This window comes from Cyprinodon variegatus, unplaced genomic scaffold, assembly GCF_000732505.1.
Source record: "Cyprinodon variegatus isolate N-32 unplaced genomic scaffold, C_variegatus-1.0 Scaffold1794, whole genome shotgun sequence".
Classification (NCBI taxonomy): domain Eukaryota; kingdom Metazoa; phylum Chordata; class Actinopteri; order Cyprinodontiformes; family Cyprinodontidae; genus Cyprinodon; species Cyprinodon variegatus.
Genome location: NW_015152247.1, coordinates 2,346 through 20,740, shown reverse-complemented (window position 1 = coordinate 20,740; position 18,395 = coordinate 2,346). Strand labels below are relative to the sequence as shown.

General features: G+C 37.6%; 1 protein-coding gene across 2 annotated transcripts in view; it reads left to right on the top strand.

Moving 5' to 3' along the window:
* The window catches only part of LOC107104563, a 26,214-nt gene extending 10,942 nt beyond the window's left edge, over positions 1 to 15,272 (top strand). The window contains exons 2-4 of one of the 2 annotated variants that reach the window (XM_015404582.1): positions 7,544 to 11,922; positions 14,605 to 14,654; positions 14,761 to 15,272. In XM_015404582.1, the coding sequence (XP_015260068.1) occupies positions 7,584 to 11,922; positions 14,605 to 14,609 (4,344 nt within the window). In that variant the 5' untranslated portion in view covers positions 7,544 to 7,583 and the 3' untranslated portion in view covers positions 14,610 to 14,654; positions 14,761 to 15,272. Of the gene's footprint in view, positions 1 to 7,543; positions 11,923 to 14,600; positions 14,655 to 14,760 lie in introns of both variants that reach the window. The other variant, XM_015404581.1, reaches the window with a different exon arrangement.
* The last annotated feature ends 3,123 nt before the right edge of the window (positions 15,273 to 18,395 follow it).

Here is an 18,395-nt window from a genome sequence, read left to right as displayed (position 1 = left end):
CCCCCCTCAGAATTCAGACTTTTTTTTTACCCTCAGAATTCAGACTTTTTTTTTCTCCTCAGAATTCAGACTTTTTTTTTTCTCCTCAGAATTCAGACTGAATTCTGACAGAAAAAAGTCAGAATTCTGAGATTAAAGTCAGAATTCTGACTTTTTTCCCATGACTTTTTTTTTTTTTTTTTTTTTTTTTCAGTGGCCCTAATCCTCTTCTGTATAACAAGGATGCCATATGAATTCTGATTTTCTTGGATTATTTATTTGGATTTTGCGTTTTCCTCTAAACACTATGCATATCAGAATAAATGTTAAAAGCTAATGTTTAGACTTCATAGCTCCATTCCTTATGCCGTCATGATATATATTCCTCATGCATTCAATAAAAACATTTTGTTGCGTTCCAGAAAGTTATTTTAATTATGTGTTGTTGTTTAAAGGCAGTCAACAGAGGCACATAGTGAAGTTGTTTGATTAGATGCAGGGAAAGAAATCTGTGCTCGTACTTGTGCTGCTATTTTTTTATGTATTTTTTTTCCTACCGGGTAAAACGGTACAGCCCTGATGCCAAGGAGGGATTTCCCTTTAACCTCTTGGCAGAAGTCCAGGAACTGCAACAACCTTTTTCCAGGAAGCATTTTTGTACACTTGGTCATTAGTGACATTTACACTGTCAGCCAGTCTTTCAGAAGAAAATATCTTTCATGCCTTTAGGAGGAACAGATTTTTAAAAGGTGAGCCACTGCAGATGCCTTGGGAGATTTGCTCCTCATAAGACACATTCCTTTAGTTTTATTCTTTTAATTATTGGTTTGTCTTTTTTTTTTTTTTTTTCTTTTGTGTAAGCTTCCTCCAACACCTCAATTGGATTACAACTGAACATGCACCGATAAAGAGTGTCTGCCGATTGCCAATTACATGATTAAATCCATATATTCTGCTGTCGCATGTGAATTGAAATTGTATCAATATCATAGCTGAGAGAACATATTATGAATGAACCCTGTTGTTGTGAATAACCATTGTATTCAATACCCAGCCAGCTGGGATGCCATATTATGTTCTGATACTAAAGGGATCTTTATTGCCCTCCCCGGTAGGGGTGGCATATACCTTTTTTTAATGAGACATTATTTGGCCTGTGATATATTGTCTATGAACAAACGCCCTACTAGCTGTGTGTTAGAACAATAAATGAGTGATTTGATCACTAATCATGGTCAAACTGATAATTCTGCACATACATGGAATAAGTTCACCAAAACTTCTGAGGTTATTACAGACATCCCAAGTTCCAAAAACTCATTTCAGGGAGATAACATTTTTTTTTTAACAGATGAATTTAACAGTTTTTCTTGAGTTCTAATTCAAATTTATTGAAAACAGTAGTTTTAACTTAAATCAAGTCAAAAATATGTAAAATTCCTAAATTATAAATGTATATTGACCTCATAAGAAATAGAATTTCTATTGAACCTAATTGAAAAGAAATTTCACGTCATGCAGCTCTCTTAATATATATGAATCCCTTGCCCTGATTATTTATTTCATGCTTTTCTGTGCCCTTTGAAAACGTGCTGGCCCCCTCCTGGCCCCCTCCTGGCCCCCTGGTACATCTGGTCTAGAGCCGCCACTGTTCCTCCCCTTGATTAGACGTGGATATACTTTAGTATATTCTGCTGTAAAATCAGTCCTATATTTTCGTTTTTTACTCGAGGATTCAACCTCTGCCGTTTCACAGGATGCACAGCTTTGAGTGGTAACTAGGTGACTTCCAGAGAGTAACCCAGAGAAACTTATCAGACGGATCCCTGACAACCAGTCGCCTTGAACGCTGGTTGAGCAGAGCATCGCTTTGGACAGATATGATGCACAGGTGTCACCAGCAACCTCTCCTCCCCACACCCCGCTCTCTCTTGTTGTTGTCTGCAAAATTGAAATAGTTCTAATCTGCACATAGTGCATGAATTATTACCTGCCCGATCTGACTCGCATTGAAAAAAAACACCACCTCCCATAGTCTAAAATCCGTGATAATTTATCAGACTCGTGGGCATCTGTGAACAACTATCGATATCAGGGAGACTCCCGGAACCTCCAGTAGACTTTGAATATCTGTTGGTAACAAATCATTCAGCTCCAAGTCAAACATATGTCAGTTAAAAACTCTTGACTAAAACTAGTGAAACTAAACCACTATGTACAAAGAGGAAGGGGAAACATGGTTGAAAACCATATTGCACTTTAAGATGGAATTTTAGTTTGAAAACCAAAGTTTATCTGGAAGAATTTGGGATGTCATCAAATTAGCTTTTTACTAATTTAGAGCAATTGGAATGTTTTCAAACCAATAAAAAATGCAAATCCAAGTGGTTTTAAAAAACATTATTTGGCCAAATGTCTTATTAAATGATTTTCTTGCGTGGGAACCAATAACCTTTATTTAAATGATTATTTTCCTTCTTTGTAGGGTTGTCACTATACTAAACTTTTCAACTCTATACCGATGCTAAGGAAAATATTCGATACTCAATACAGTTTTCAATACACATTTCAACAGAAATATTTTGATAATTAAAATACAATAAATAAATACAATAAACAATAAGAACAATATTTTGAGGTTGTTTGCTGTGCACAGTATTAAGCAAGCTTGATAAAAAACTTACAAAATTAAGTTTTCCTTACTTGGCTATGCTTTGCACACATAACAATGACACTAGCCAAACTGGTTAAACAAAAATAATTCTCAGCAGCTGCACCTGTTACCAAAAAAAGTCTGAAACTGAAAAGTGCACAAAATTATTCAATCATACAGTGTTCAGAAAGTGCATTTTCCTCTATTCTGCACTTTAAATGAATGACTGTTTGAAACTGGTGGTAGCACTGTATCGATACTTTTAAAAATGAGTATTGTATCCGGATACGTTTCAGTATCGATACTTTTTTGAGTATTGATACTTTTGACAACCCTACTTCTTTGAAATGGCTAGCAGTGAATAGACATGAGGATTCCATTAAATTACTTTTAGTCATACTTTGTAATCGAAATGTAATGAGCATGTGAGAAAACACATGGACGTTAATGTTATATCGGTGTTTAAACTCCTAGTGAAATAAAGTTAGTCTCTCCCTGCCCTGTGGCGCTGTTTCCTCAGTGGGCTTCTCCGATCTACTGCTGTGCTCCTCCGCTGTCCTCTTGAGCTGCCTTATCTCCCTGCTCTGGCGCGTTGTCTGGCTAGCAGGCTTCTCAAATCTACTGCTGTGGTCCCTTAGCTCCAAAGGGCGGCACAGCAGATTGCCTTGTCCCAGTTATTGTGTTCCTCCTTCAGGTGTTCTCACACTGATTCCCGCTGTTACTGTCTGAGCCCAGAATGCTGTTTCCCACTGTTATCCGGGTAATTTGTGTGCGTTTTGGGTGTGCTGACCAAAACAATCATGGCCCATGCGCAGTTGGAGGATGTGTTTCCGCTCAGAGAAAAACTCAAAGATGCAATGCCCTTTGCCTAAAATTGGCGGTCCTCATAGTCAATGTAGTTATAATTTTCCTGCTGAGGATTATAATGTTTAACAAAATAAGATGTTATTTTATGCTATAAAATAAGTTGGTCTCACAAGGAAAAATAACATTACTGCAGCATTGTTGAGGGACGGGGACTAAGTACTGAAATACAGAAATGGAGAATATATTATGGCAGACAAAAGAGTTGTGTTTTTTTTTTTCCAAATCTGTTTCATAAATTACTGAATTAACTGATATATTCAAACTTGAACACTTTGCCACTTTTCTCTCTTTAGCATTCATTGTTCCCATCTTCCTGCCACCTTCAGCAGCGTCTCTCTGCCTATCTGGTGTAGCATAAGTATTACATCTCCTATCATGGCTTACCCAGTTTCAGACGCTTTCATCGTTGCAGTCAGTTTTCTGTGCTGGTTGAGGAGTATATGCGATGTATAATCTAAGGATGGGCAGCAAATTTACTAGTCCCAGGTGTTGGGACAAAGCTTGCAGAGGGGAGGATGGGATGTTTAGATAAGAGGGCAAAATGACCTTACTCGCACACACAGAGCTGATTTAGTAGAAAGCAGAAAAACAACTCTATATATGGAGACGGAAACTATAGGCAGGATCAATAATATGTTCTCTTTGTGTCGAATTGCAAGATTTTTCCTGAGGAAAAAGTCATAAAACAAGAAGGGCTGAGTGCTGTTTGCAGATGTTGGCTGAAACTCTTCTCCACTTTGCAAAGGTGAACAGAAGCTGTCTGTCATTTTATTTCACTCCATCTGAAGTTACCCGGGGAAGCTGAGACAAATTTTTTCAACAGGGTACATTATTCAGCTTTGAAAAAGAGGAGGGGTAGATTCTTTATTCTGAGTGTCTCATTAAAACGTATCAATATCTGCTAAGGGTTAAGAGATGACAAAGCAAACTGTCTTTGTTGTAAAATGAAAAATAACTTGAGCACCTAAAAGTTGTTGTAATTCTTAGGATCTAACTCATAGGTCACGGTTTAGCCGTCCAGATCCGGACCAACCTGCTGGCTAATCCGGACCCAACCTGACGTAAAACCTTTATAGATTACCGCATGTTGTCCGATGGCAGTGTCTAATTTCCCTTGTGCGGCTTCTCCCGTTTGTATGGTAAAGCCCTCCAGAGCACCCGAACTGTGATACAAATTAGCCAATGAGCTGTGTCAGTCTGGTCTGCTGCTGCAGGCCACTTTTAGACACTGCAGGCAAACCTGTGGCAAGCTGGGTGGTGGGAAAGAAGACGATGAGAAAAAGTGGAAGAGAGTGGATTGCTGGAAGAATTGTGGTGAACTGGTGACAGGAAAGTAAAATGGCATGCTCCAAGATGACCCTGCACATTTTGAGTACGTTTGGCTCAACTTACTGCTGTGAAGCAGGATTCTCCACCATGAACAGAATCAAAAATAAATATGGATGAATGAATGAGCACCTTGATATGTGCTTTAGAATTGATTTGTCACCATTTAAACCCTTTTTTTAAAGCCTTGCAGGCAGCCTAAAGCCATCTGCTCTCTTTAGCCTATAAAAAACAAAACAAAAAGTAACAAATGTTCAGTTCAGGTGTCTTATAAAATATGTGAATCAAGAAATTGGCTATATACCAAGATGAATGATTTTTGTTATGTACTTTAAAAAAAAATCTAACGTATAAGCTGGAACCATTAACACCTCATTTTATTGTTAAATTCTGTTTAAAGTAACAGATTATAATTAAAAAAGTGTTCTTTATTCGGACCCCACTGATTTTTAATTGGTGACCCCTGATCTAAGACCTTTATTATTGGTATGTATGTGGATATTTTTTCCTGTCCACTCTCTTCTAATGAACTATGGAACTTTCTGGCAACAATCCGCAAACAATTTCTTGAACGTAATTTTTTTGTAGTGGGTAGGTCTGGCCTTAATATCTCACAAGTTATACAACGGTTCTTGTTTTGAAAAAATGCTTGACGGCTCACTTGGAAATGGCAGAATTTCAATCTTATCTTTATACAAAACTCTTGGCCTACTGCTGTTGGAGGGGGAACAACTGCGTAATTGGTCCTCCTGGCCTGCATGCTCGTCTAAACATACTGTTATTTCAGGAATGTTCTTTTCCCCAGATGTGGGGAGAAAGAAAACAAATTCTGACAGCCACAGAATTTATCTACCATAAAAGTGAAACTGTGTACGAAAATACACTTTGTGGACTTTCTTTTGTTTGCAGCAATTTTCTTTTTTCTTTTTTTTTTTTAACAGTGTCCTGTGTGGCAATGTGGCAATAAGAATAATTATCTTGATGCCACAAAAGAGCCCAACAGATTTTACTTTCACAAGTGTAGCAGTATGGCAATTGCCATACTGCTACACTTGTTTCATGCATATAAATTGCTTGTTTGCAGCAATTTTCACCAGAGACGGCAACTTAAATGTTTTAGCGTAAAATTTGTCTCAGATTAGCTGACATTGTCCATGAAAAGCTTAGTTATGCTACACCAACATACAGTCTGTGTGGAAATGAGATGTGTGGACACACCCTCTGCAGCTTTTATACTTCCTAATTAAGCTTATAGCATCACACTACATGCGGAAGTAGAAAACACAGCAATTTCCAACATTTTTTAAAGCTTCTTGTCATTAAAGACTGAAATTAAATATGTTCCAGAGTTTCTCACAATGTGTTAATTGTGGTCTGTATATATTTATGGGCTCATTGTGAGCGGCCATCTGCTGAGGCCAACTGTTGTTTACCAACCCCTGATAGGAGTAGTCACTGCCCCCGGGCAGGTGGGGGGAACCACGGGGCCGCCGTTGTCCAGGTTACAGTCACCGGCTCCCTGTTTCGACTACGTGCTCCACTGTAGTCGACCAAAATCCAGGACGATTTTGAATTCCCCCTGCACACAGCTCATCTAAATATTCATGAGCATACCATAAAAGGAAGAAAACCTGTCGTTTCATTCTGGGGCTCTTAACCAGGCTTGCATTAGGGCTCATAGAACAGAGAATATGCCATTTTCAGCCCAACTAATGTTACACACCCTATTCAGGGACCTTTAGGACCAGCACTAAATACCCTATATAATCATTCTCTGACTCCCTTAATCTCTGCTTCTTCACAAGTCATCTCTCTGTCATGTATTTGCTCTACCCAGCCACTGAGCCAGGTGTGTCCAATCTGGTTTGACCTGTGCAGATTGGATTCACTTGGTCAGAAAAAATACATGACTCCAGATCCCCCATCTCTGACGGGGGGGTAACGAGGGAACATTTTAAATTTCTGACATGTTGCTTCTTCTGCAAAAAAAAGGTGGTGCTATTTACCTCTGTTCTGATTTTTTTTTTTTTTTTTTTTTTTTTTTTTCACAGCTTCTCCACATTATACATTTCCACATTCAAGTCAACTGAAGTTTTTTCTTAGTGCTGCACCTTCTCAAAAAAGCAAATTGAATCCAAGCAGTCAAGTTAAAAAGATTTGGTCCTTTATACCCATTGTGATGAAAATAATGTACAGAAACAGTGATGTCATAATTTGGCTTTGAAAAAAAAATCCCGAAATTAACCAGCGTGTTTTTTTTTTTTTTTTGAAAATGACAAAAATACTTAAAGTATTTGAAATTAGTTTTTTTAATTAGGCTACAATAAACATTAATTTGGATTTTCTTTTTCCGTTTTGGAGCCATGTTTTTCTCATGTCTGAAATTCTTTTCTCAAGTTAAGAGCACATACTTTAGTTTATCTAATGACCAGGGTCATTGAACAGATAATGAATTATTCATTTCTGAGTCAATTGATATATGATTTGAAGGGGTCAAAAACTAAATTAAAGGAGAGGAAAAAAGCTATTTAGAATGCCTATTAAAAGTAGTATTCTGTAAATTCAGCGTAAATTGCATTTTATTTCTTTTAAAGGTTTTCTTTTCAGTGCATGGTTTAACCTTTTTAGTTTACTCAATTGAGCTAAAAATGATTCAATGTTTTGCTGAAAGACTGGAATTATGTAATTTTTATATTTTTCCATTTTGTCTCTTTTCAGGATCATTGTATTGCCCAAAGAAGGATAAGAAAATTCAAAAATGTATTCCTTTGGAACGATGAAGAGTCAAACTCCCCAGGTTGCATCAGCCCGTCAGACCTCACAAGTTGCTCATCATCTGTCCCAAGGTTCATCTGCAGTTTGGTCTGCAAACACCATGCAACAGTGCATGGTGAACTCAGGGGTCCATGGGCTACATGGAACTAATTTCACACTGCAGAATGGGACAAGCCAAAGCAGAAATATGACAAGGTTGCAGAACCCTGATCCTACATCATATAAGGGGAACTCGGAAGTCCAAGTGTCACAAAGCACCAATCTGGCATTCCAGAATGAAGCAAACCATAACAGACAGTCTAACCGCTTGCAGAGCTCTGATCCTTCTCATTATATGGGTAACTCAGGAGTCCAACCATCACAAAGCACACATTTTGCATTGCAGAAAGGAGCAAACAATAACAGACAGATGAAAAGCTTGCGAAGCTCTGATACTCCTCAGTACATGGGAAACTCAGGAGTCCAAGTGTCACGGAGTTCATATTTTACCTCGCAGAATGGTGGAAACGATAGCAGACCAATAATGAGCTTGCAGAGCTCTGACTCTTCTGATATACCATCACAGTTTAAAGAGGCTTCACAACAAATAGATCACATCCTCCTTAAAATGATCCTTAGCCAGCCACAGTATACAGTAAACAAATTCCAGGATGGAAGTGTCTCTGTGCCGACAACCTGTATACCTGGGTCAGCCACTATGCAAAATCCTCTGCACTATTCTTCAAACCAGAGTCTACATAGTCCTGTTGACACAAATGACACTTATAGAAATCCTAACACAGCTAATTTCTGCAATCGACCAGTGTATTTTGAGGCAGAGAGGAATAGGACTAGAAATGCTTCCCTTCTTGAACAGCACAGGGCCCAGCAGGCCATGCATGGAACTCCAAATGGAGAGATGACCAAAGCTATATCGTCATATACATCTACTACCTTGAATGCTTATGAGGAGATGGTCAACACAAACATCCCAGGATCTGCAGCCAGTAGTAATAATCAGGCTCAGGGTGGTCCAACCCAGATCCATAGACAAAGTTTTTCTACGGGTGGATACTCTCAAAACGTCTCGCCAAGTTGTCAGTCATTTGGGAACAACAGTGTTGGTACTCAACGCATGTCCTCAAATCCACAGGGCATGTCAGTTTCTAACATGGGTAAGATATCTCGGCAACCTTCAAATAGATGCAGTCCTTCATACAACAACTATGGGGGTTTCAGAAGCATTAATTCATTGAACCAGTGTGAAATGAAAAGTTTTCAATCAAAAAGAATCAAGTGTTCTTTAAGCCCTGATACTACACCTCAACAAATGCACAGGCAAAATATACATGCAGAAAGTACAAATCAGTCCTATGCCAGCAAACCCAATCCTCCCTATTGGTCACATGTCTCTCCAACAACTAATAAAAATGTCCAAACTAAGAATGTAGCTCCTTCTGAAATGTATAGTTTGAATGCTAGCAAGTCTTTACCGCTTCATTCCAGGCTGCCTGTTCCTCAAAGTGTTATGCCAACTAATCAGAAAAATGGAAATGCACAGTTTCAACATAACACATTACCGAATGCCATGATCTCCAGCAATGAAAGGAACAACAGTGAAGGGGGGCAAGTAATTCCCAGTAATGTAGTGCCAGAATGTGAGAGAGTAATTTGGCAGAGAAAAGATGGTCCTGCTATGGTAGTAAGCCATTCAAATAACAGTGGAATGCCTTCTCCTTTTAAACAAAATGACAGCTGTGCTTCCTCCATGTCTGGTCACCCTGGCACAAAAGCTATTGCGGTTGTGCCCCCATTGTCGCAGGAAGAGTATCACTCTCCAACCAGTAGTGAAACTTGTAAATCTGTAGATGATGCACAGAAAAGCTGCATTTCAACTGATTTGTCAACAATCAACGAGACTACATTTGGAAGAGGGGTACCCAATCAGAATCAAGTGACCCCCAAAAAGGCAAACGCAAATGAAGCTCTTTTAACAATTTCGGACTCTGAGACTGAAAGCTTGGCTGAAACATTAATCCAGAATGATAATGAACCAATTGTTCAAAAGGTATCCGAAGTTTCAGTAAGTGTAACCAGTTCTGGAGAGCACACTGAAGGGACTCTGCCTCAGTTACCAAATTTTAATGAACTTTCATTGCTTCCAGCAAAATCTTGGACTGCTGAGGCTCTGACCAAATTGATATTGGAGATGGATGAAGCTCAACCCAAACCTATAAACAATTTAAAGTGTTCAAGTATCATCAAAATAATGATGATGCCCTGGAACAAAAACTGTGAGGTCATTACTAACTACAATAAAGACTGTCAGAAGTGTTTGCTCTCTGAGGTACAAGAATTCTGTGAGACGCACATCAAGCAGGACACTGTTGTACTGAAACAAGTTACCCCCGACTTTCAGGACCAACTCAAACGGTACATTATTCTTAAAGATGATGAAATGCCCTCAGAGCCTCCTTACAAATCTCTGTGGTTGAATGTCAATGATCAGCTTGATGACATTGATAAAGAGTTTGGCTTTCCTCTGGCCTTGAAGCGGCATATTGTTGTTGAGGAAACTGAAAGCCAGGGACACAATTTCGAAGTGATTGATAACATTCCTGAACCAACTGTGGATGAGGCAGTAAACAAAGGTCTTTATCCAGCCAAGTCTGAATCGGTTGGCATGGAGAAAGAGAGCCTAATCTCCCAATCCCCACCTGCTTCCTCTCAGGAGTCCTCAGACAAAAGTGTTGGTGAATCGAGCTACTCCTTCAAAATAGAAGTTTTGCCTCCAGAGGAAGCCAAACTCATCTTTGAGCAAGTAAATCCTAAGAACCAGAAAAGTTCCAGTTGTGAGAAAGAGACTGTCACTGGCTCTGGGAAGTGGGACGGAATTGAAGACATGGGTCCCACATTAAATAATCTTAAAGTGAAGAAGTCTTTAGACAATCAGCTCAAAGAGATCTGCTGCCTTACAAGGTTTGTCGAAATTAATGCAGGAGTGAAACTACCGTCCAAATGCAAATGTGGCAGCAAAAAAAGAGCAAATGAGAGCACCACCAATACCCTTAAACTTGACCCTGACTTTTGCCAAGAGGATGTTAATTTTCCTCTTAGTAATATTAAACCTTCCAGTCACCTTAGTCATATTATTGATTTGACTGATGATGATGACCAACTTCTTTCATTATTTGATAACGAACCTGAGCCCATTGTCCAGACCTGCAGCCAGTCAAATGCTGTTGTTTGTGAGCTAAAGGACAAAGAGATTTCTTCAGAATTTTCTCTCCAAGATTTGCAAAGTTTTGTAATCAAGAAGAGAGAAACTGGAATAGAACATGTACAAGAAGATGTGTTAAAAGAACCTGTGCAGTCGAGCAATTCAGCCAGTTGTACCCAGCTATCTACAGAGGATTCTGACAACACAAGGACTAAAGAACCACATTTGTTATCGAACCAGGAAAAAGAGGAAGATGCTCCTGTAACATCCCACGGCAATGTGAGGTCCCCTTCAGAAAACCAAACCAAATTAGAAGTTAGTGATGTAGACAAACGGATGTTAAACATTAGTGTTTGTAAAGCTCCAGATGACAAAACAAAAGGCAAGAGACAAAAAAAGAAGAGACAAAGAAGTCTTGAACATTATTTTCACTCACTAAAAAAACCTAAGATATGTAGACTGCCGGTTGCCTCAGACTCAAATCCCACCTCTGAAGCTCAGAATTTGTTTTACAAGGAGAAAACTTTAGCACTAGTATTATTTGGACAGCAAGAGGCAAGTTCTTCTAAAAAAGACAAGTGCCTGGTTTCTTCTCCAATAACTGCATCTTATGAGAAACACAAACCTCCTGGAGTTCTCTCTGTAAAATTGGATTCCTCAGGAAGGGACATCACTACAGCCAATACCACAAAGGACTGCTCTGTCAAACAGAAGATCTATGAAAAATGGCGGAGGAGTGTTCCAACTATAAATAGTTCAGTTGCTACTCAGTCCAAAAAAAAGATGAGAAGGCGACACAGTTTACCTGCTTCTTTGTCTATTGAGAGGACTGAAGAGAAGAAGACAGTTTCCCCAGAACTGAGGCTCTCTGATAGAACTAGGAAGTACATTCTGAGTCTCAAGAAGAGGAGGGCCCTCACTGAATGCCGTAGACGTGAAGAGATAAAGAGGAGTTACAGTGTTACAATTGAAAAGCCTGAACATCAACAAGGAAGGGAGATGGATGAGGAAGGTGACAGGATGGTAAACCGTGATGGTATAGTCTTGAAGTTCAGCGTCCTGCCCAACACCTTTAACTTCACGGCCGGGTCTTCTGAAAGGGAGAAAGCTGAATCCATTTCAGGTAAACAGAATTGACTCCAAACACCATCTGTAGTCAGCCTATAGAGTCTTGTCTGTGATTTAACTTACCAGGCAGTACTTGTGCATCAGTGGAGTTTTGTCAAATTGTAGATGGGGAACACCATGGCTAACCATGCAATCGTGTCTTAAATGGAGTTGGGCAGAATCATTAAAGCTTTTTTTTTTTTTATGCAGATATACATTATTTAAAATCTTGGGTAAAATCTTCAGCGACAAATTATAAATACTGTGTAAAATAGATGTTTTCATACTCTTTATGGTTGTGAAAAATTTGGAAAAATTTAAATGTCCAGCAGCTTTTATCGTAATGCAGGTTTGGATAGTCCAAATATTTAAAGTTTATTTAACACACAGCAATTTTTTCCGAGACAGGCAAATTTCCTGTTCTTCTTAAGCATAGTCTAACTTTTGAAGATTTCAGGTTTTATGAGATGTATCTCTGAAATATAATATTCCATTGAATATTAAAAGCAAGCATCCCTGTGTTATATTTAGGGCTGCAACTATTATTTTGCATATCACTTAATCCGTCAATTTTTTTTTTCAATTACTTGATTATTCAGATATGCAACTTGAAGAGTTCTGGATAGAGCATATTGACAGATGAATTTTTTTTTTTATTCTTAGAAGAACCCATTTTTGCACACATTTTGCATTTGTCAGCTAAAGGCACATTTTACAGTCCCTTTACTCCAGTTGACAATAGATTACTAAACAAGTTGACTATCATTTCAATAATCGATTAATCAATTAATCTGATTACTTGTTTCAGCCCCTGTTATATTGTACACATCAACAATGGGCAGATGGTCACACTAATGTAAAATGGAGCTATTTATTGTTTTACCAGCCTAGGTTGCTTTATAACATGTGTTAAAGTTCTCAGTCACTGCAATATATTTTCTTCAATTGGAAAATGAGAGCAAAAAAAGTTTTGTTATATTTAAGGTATGCAACAGAATCAGTTCTCAACCAATGAAATCTGGCATAGTAGGGACATTTGCAAGTACGAGTAGGGCAGATTTTCCAATTAAAGTGTAATCTGCAATATAAACTTAAACTATCAAACTAGCAAATGGCTTGAAAGAAAATCAATTGGAACATGTTAAATGGAAATTGTTTTTTTTAATCACTTCCTTGTAGTTTTCAGTATTTCAGATGGGTAGTCCCCCTCTGTGTTCTCCTTTTATGACTTGGATTTAGATAAACATTGACAGTTTGTATACACAGCTTATATTGCATACAGCTTACAACAGTGAAACCAGCAGCTTAAAAACCGTGAAATGAACATTACCATTTAAATTGCAGGAGTAATCAGAATGTAAACAGTGTAGGAGAAAAGGAAAACCAGTTTAAAAATATTGGTGCAAAAGGGATTTAACATGGAAAGGTTCAGTGATCTGCGAAATATGATGAAAAATGCAGTAGGGCATTGAGTTGTGTCCCATTTAAAAGGATTATAATATTCCAGCCACAATAACTGACGAATTTGATCTCTTATGACATTTTAGATGATAACCCTGTGTATAAACATTAGGGGTGTGGGAAAAAATCGTTTTGGCGATATATCGTGATATTCGGCTTCCCAATATAATATCGATCTTTCACTTCTTAGTATCGATTTTCAAAAAAAAAAAAATAGTTACATAAAACATTGATGGGAAAATGTGCTACCTCTGCACCACCACTCTGGCAGAAAGCGCTGTGGAGCCCTTTAACTGTGCGTGCAGCACCAAATCTCTATTTGAGGCAGTCACAGTGGAAGAAAACCCCAAACAACATGGATAATAATACCTAATCAATATTTTCTGATTAAAATATACAGCACTTGCTGTTTTATCTCATCATTTGATTTTGATAGCTGGGGAAAATATGGCAATATATAGTGATACTGCAATATCGTGATAATATCGTATCGTGACCCAAGTATCGCGACATGTATCGAATTGCAACACTCATGCCAATACTCACCTCTAATAAACATGGTACAGTATAAAATCATAAAAAGATAAATTATAGAAAATAATTTGAACTTCATTCCATTGGATAGATATAAAAGTTGGTTACTTACAAAAAGACAAGATTTTGGTTGGTCTCGTATGTGTATAGGATTGCTTTATAAGGAATGAGACGGGAAGCCAGTGGAGTTAATGTACAGATGTGAAGTAGATGATGTGATGATGCAAGCTGATCTTTTGCAGCATTTGCAGTTAATGGAGGGTTTTCTAGAGGACAGGCAGGGAAGGGAGTTGAAAATTTGCCATAAGTCGAGTAAGTAGAGTAAAGGAATGGTGTTCAATGCTGCAAGAGATTAAGGAATTGTCGGTGCATATTGTAAAACTGCCAAATTTGGTTAAAGTTAACTTTAAGTGTTGTACATAATGAATAATACACTGACAGCCCTGGATTATATGAGCTGGCTCTTTTCAGTTAAATTGAGTGCGCTCTTGCCCCTGCTTTAGAGGAAATGGTGCCAAACTTGGTATCGGGGGGTTTGTGTCTGTTTGACGTTGCCCCATATAAATGCAGATCAATCGACGACTAGGTGTTTTACAACATATTATGGGGGAAAACGCCACCAGTACAGTATTGGCTCTACCCCAAAGGTACGTTTTTTGTTTTTGCCAAAAATGACTTTAAATATTCTTGTTTTTCCAGACAGTTTGAAACCAGTAGAAAAGGTCCATCAAGAACCTGCAAAAAAGCTAAAAGGTAAAACATTGGGTCATTCATTTTTTGTTTTTTTGTTTTTAATACAATGTAAAACTTGTTTGCTGTCTTTAGTGCTAATTCCAGTCATTGTGTATGTAATTCACAGTGAGAACATGGTATTCAAGTGAAGCCATGCAATATAGGCCTCTATGTGTCCCCAAGAATCCCGGCCTCTTTGATGAGTATCGGAAGAAATACAAGGAGAAGACTCTCACATCGACTGATGAATAATCTGTTTTCTATTTCACTTCTGTATGTGGACTGCTAATATGTCTTTGTACTGTATATTCAGGGAGTAAAACTATCAGTTTTAGATTTTACATAACTGAGAATCACTGACCTCATCTGTTTTCCTCTTTTCACAAGATGTAAATGTTAAAACTGAAAATTTTGTGCAATTATATTGTGTATGCCTGAGTGGCCTACTGGTTTGTAAAATTTACTTTGTTCATTTCTTTTTTTTTTTTTACTTTTTTACCAAGTAACATTTTTGTGCTTTTGGTTTTCTCTGAGACTAATGGAAAAGTTACAAAATTTGAAAACTTCCTTTTGATTTAACTTTTTTACATTTCTCTGTGCTTTATAAATAAAGTGTTTGACAATGATGCTGTGTATAGTAATGGGACATGAACTTTATATGAAACACCCTAGGGTAAGAACCGCACAAAGACCAGTAGATTCTAAAGGAAAGGCAATTTTATTTATTTAGCACATTTCAGTAGCAAGACAATTCAGTGTTTGTGAAGGTTAAAGTCTGAGTATTTCACTACACCCATATTTCGAGCCAGGTTGTGTCAACTTTTAAACACACTTCCTTTGGCTAAATAAAAAAAAAAAAAACAAAAAAAAAAACAAATTTTTTTATTTTATAATTAATCTCGGACTAGAAAAATGTATCTCTGTATTTAAGCCATCACCCTTGGGGAGCAGTGGGCTGCCATTGTGCAGCGCCCGGGGAGCAGTGTTGGGTTAAGGGTCTTTCCTCAGGGACCCAGAGTGGCGACCTTGGGAGTGGGGCTTAAACTCAGAACCTTTGCATTCTAAGCACAATGCCCTAACCCCTAGGCCACCTCTCCCCTGCTGACAAAAGTACTGTTTCTCCAAGCAGGATTGAAACCAGTCAAGTATGTAGGATGGCCTTATGTGAACATATCCCCAGAATGATTGACAATTAGGAGGACCACTTATTTTGATGATCCACCTGGAAAAAGAACATCCTTCACTGTACCTATAAATGACAGTTCTGAATGCTAATGTTTGCGCATCAGCATAGAAAATATACTTTTATGCAAAATATATATTTCCTATATTTACAACATTACCAAATATGACATCAAGGGAAAATCTATAAAGGTACTCCTACAAAGGAAAAAAAAGCCTGGTCATCAACACAAGATAACCAAGTTTACCTTTTATCAAGAAAAATTAACAAATACATTTTTAAAGGAATTAAAATTAATATAGTGCAACTGGAAATGTAAAGGAGAACTATGCCATCCCATAATATGCTGTTCGAATAAAAAATGTTTGTCACGTTGCTTTTTAATGCAAACCCCTAAAAGTATCAAAAAGGCACTACTTTACAGAGGAAACTAGTCTGTTGTCATGACCAGTTCTGTTTTCCTGAGGAAGTTATTGCTTTGGAATAGATAACCCTAATTTGATACACAGCCAGGGAACTGAATGTTCAGACAGATATAGGTGAGTGTTCAGTGCAGAGACTTCTTTGGGAAGGAAACTGGAGCTGACCTTTAGCTTCCCCTGGGTAAGCTGAAGTTTTGGACTCCAGTGGTTGTTTTGGAAAGCTGATGACCAACTATTTTTTTTTTTTTTAGCTCTACCAGAACTTTGGCTCAGGGCAGGCACTGTTCCTGGACAATTAACATCCAAACACCAAAGGCACTCTCAAATCTCACATGCACTCAGTGTGACACAGAATTCAGTGCACTCATGAACTGAAAAAAAAAGATAAACAAGATCTGTGATTAGCTCTGTCTAGGAAAGAAACAATTAAGCAGACAAGCTTAAGTGAGTTTTATGTCAAAGGGATGAAAGGGAGCAAGAGAAACATGACTAAACACTGAAAAACAAAACTTAAAGGATAAGGAAAAAATGCATACTTACATGATCTCCTGTCCTCCTGCTCTCCTTGCCAGGGCTGGATTAAGAGTACAAGATCTCCTTCCGTTTTACGAAATAAATCCCCTGAGAACAATGGTCCCTCTAAGCTGCACACTTGCACATTGCTAAAATATTTTTTTAGCGCACAAGAATATCTATGTAGCACACAAAATACAATCCAATATATACTATAAATTGGTTAGACCACCAATTTTTTTTTCCTGTACCATTTTGAATTCGTGTCTCAATCATTTATTTGTTTTCCGACTTAAAATCCAGAATAAATGGTGAACGGCTCCTTTTTAAAAATGTCCATTGACATATCAAATTAAATAGTCTGTACTGAAAAATAAATTAATAGGGAATGCATTTATTTTTATTTCATTTTGGATTTTTATAAGCACCTCACATTGCTGGAGGTCAGGCGGGTTTCCATGGTTACCAAGATTGGGCCAGACCGATCATACAAATCCATTGATTTTTGTTTTTTTCTGTTAATTATCAGTGACATTCTGTGTCTTATTGGCTATGGGCAACCACATATGGTTAAAACCACGTATGACCCTGGGCCCATGCCCATAATGCTCATTGGATAATCCTGCCTTGCTCCTTGCTGATTATACTTGACGCACTGATTGACTGACCGATTGCCTCACCTGCTCACTACCTTTTTGGTGACTGACCGTCTACATCAAAAAATAAATATCATAAAAAAGTAGAAACATAAAATAAACAATATTTAAAAAAGATAAACTGTAAGGTTTTTCAAGTTACCATGTGGTGAGATCAGACCATGTTTGATGCTAAATAGGATTAATGAGTTTAAATTTTGGCCAAAATGATTCATAGACTTAAGAAATAAGTTTGTCAAGGAAAATGAGAAATAATGTATCAATCACTTATGCAATGAGATAAGAATGTATACACTGTTTTTCTTATACATTAATTATTTAATGTATAAGGAAAATGATAACTTATGTTTTTATCAAAATAGGATTAACACTGAGGCTGAAATGTGGAGGGAACCCACCCAGTCATGTTTAAAGTCAGGGTGTTGAGGGAAAGCAACATGATTTGTCTTAAACAAAGCAAAATATAGACAAAGGAAGGGTGTTACTGAAAAAAAATAAAAACCTTGATGATGAAACTGGTGAACCCTGCCTGCCTGCAAGAGTTACTATGATATTGAAGGAGAAAGAAGTATACATACCCCACAGCTGTAGTAACTAACCAGAGCAGCTTCTTAATTCTCACTGTTTATATGCATAAAGCGAAGAACATTCATCATAAATCACACAAATAAATAATTCCTAAACTACTTCTTGTTGTATAGCTATATCAGTACATGTTATTTAATGACAAAGCTAAAGAGAATAAAGTGCATTATATTGTATTTTTTAAATATATGCTAAGACATTTATCAAATTAGATAACACATTTATCAAATTAGAATGATCTGTGGTATATCTGTAAAATGAGAAGGCATGCATAAATTGAAACTTTTGATATTTATTTTTTACTCAGATCCGTGTAACCAGAATGTTAATGTTACTGATTGTAGAGAGCCAGCAGTTAGGAAAAGTTGGGTTTTTTGGGTTAAAATGTACCTCTTCAAGTATT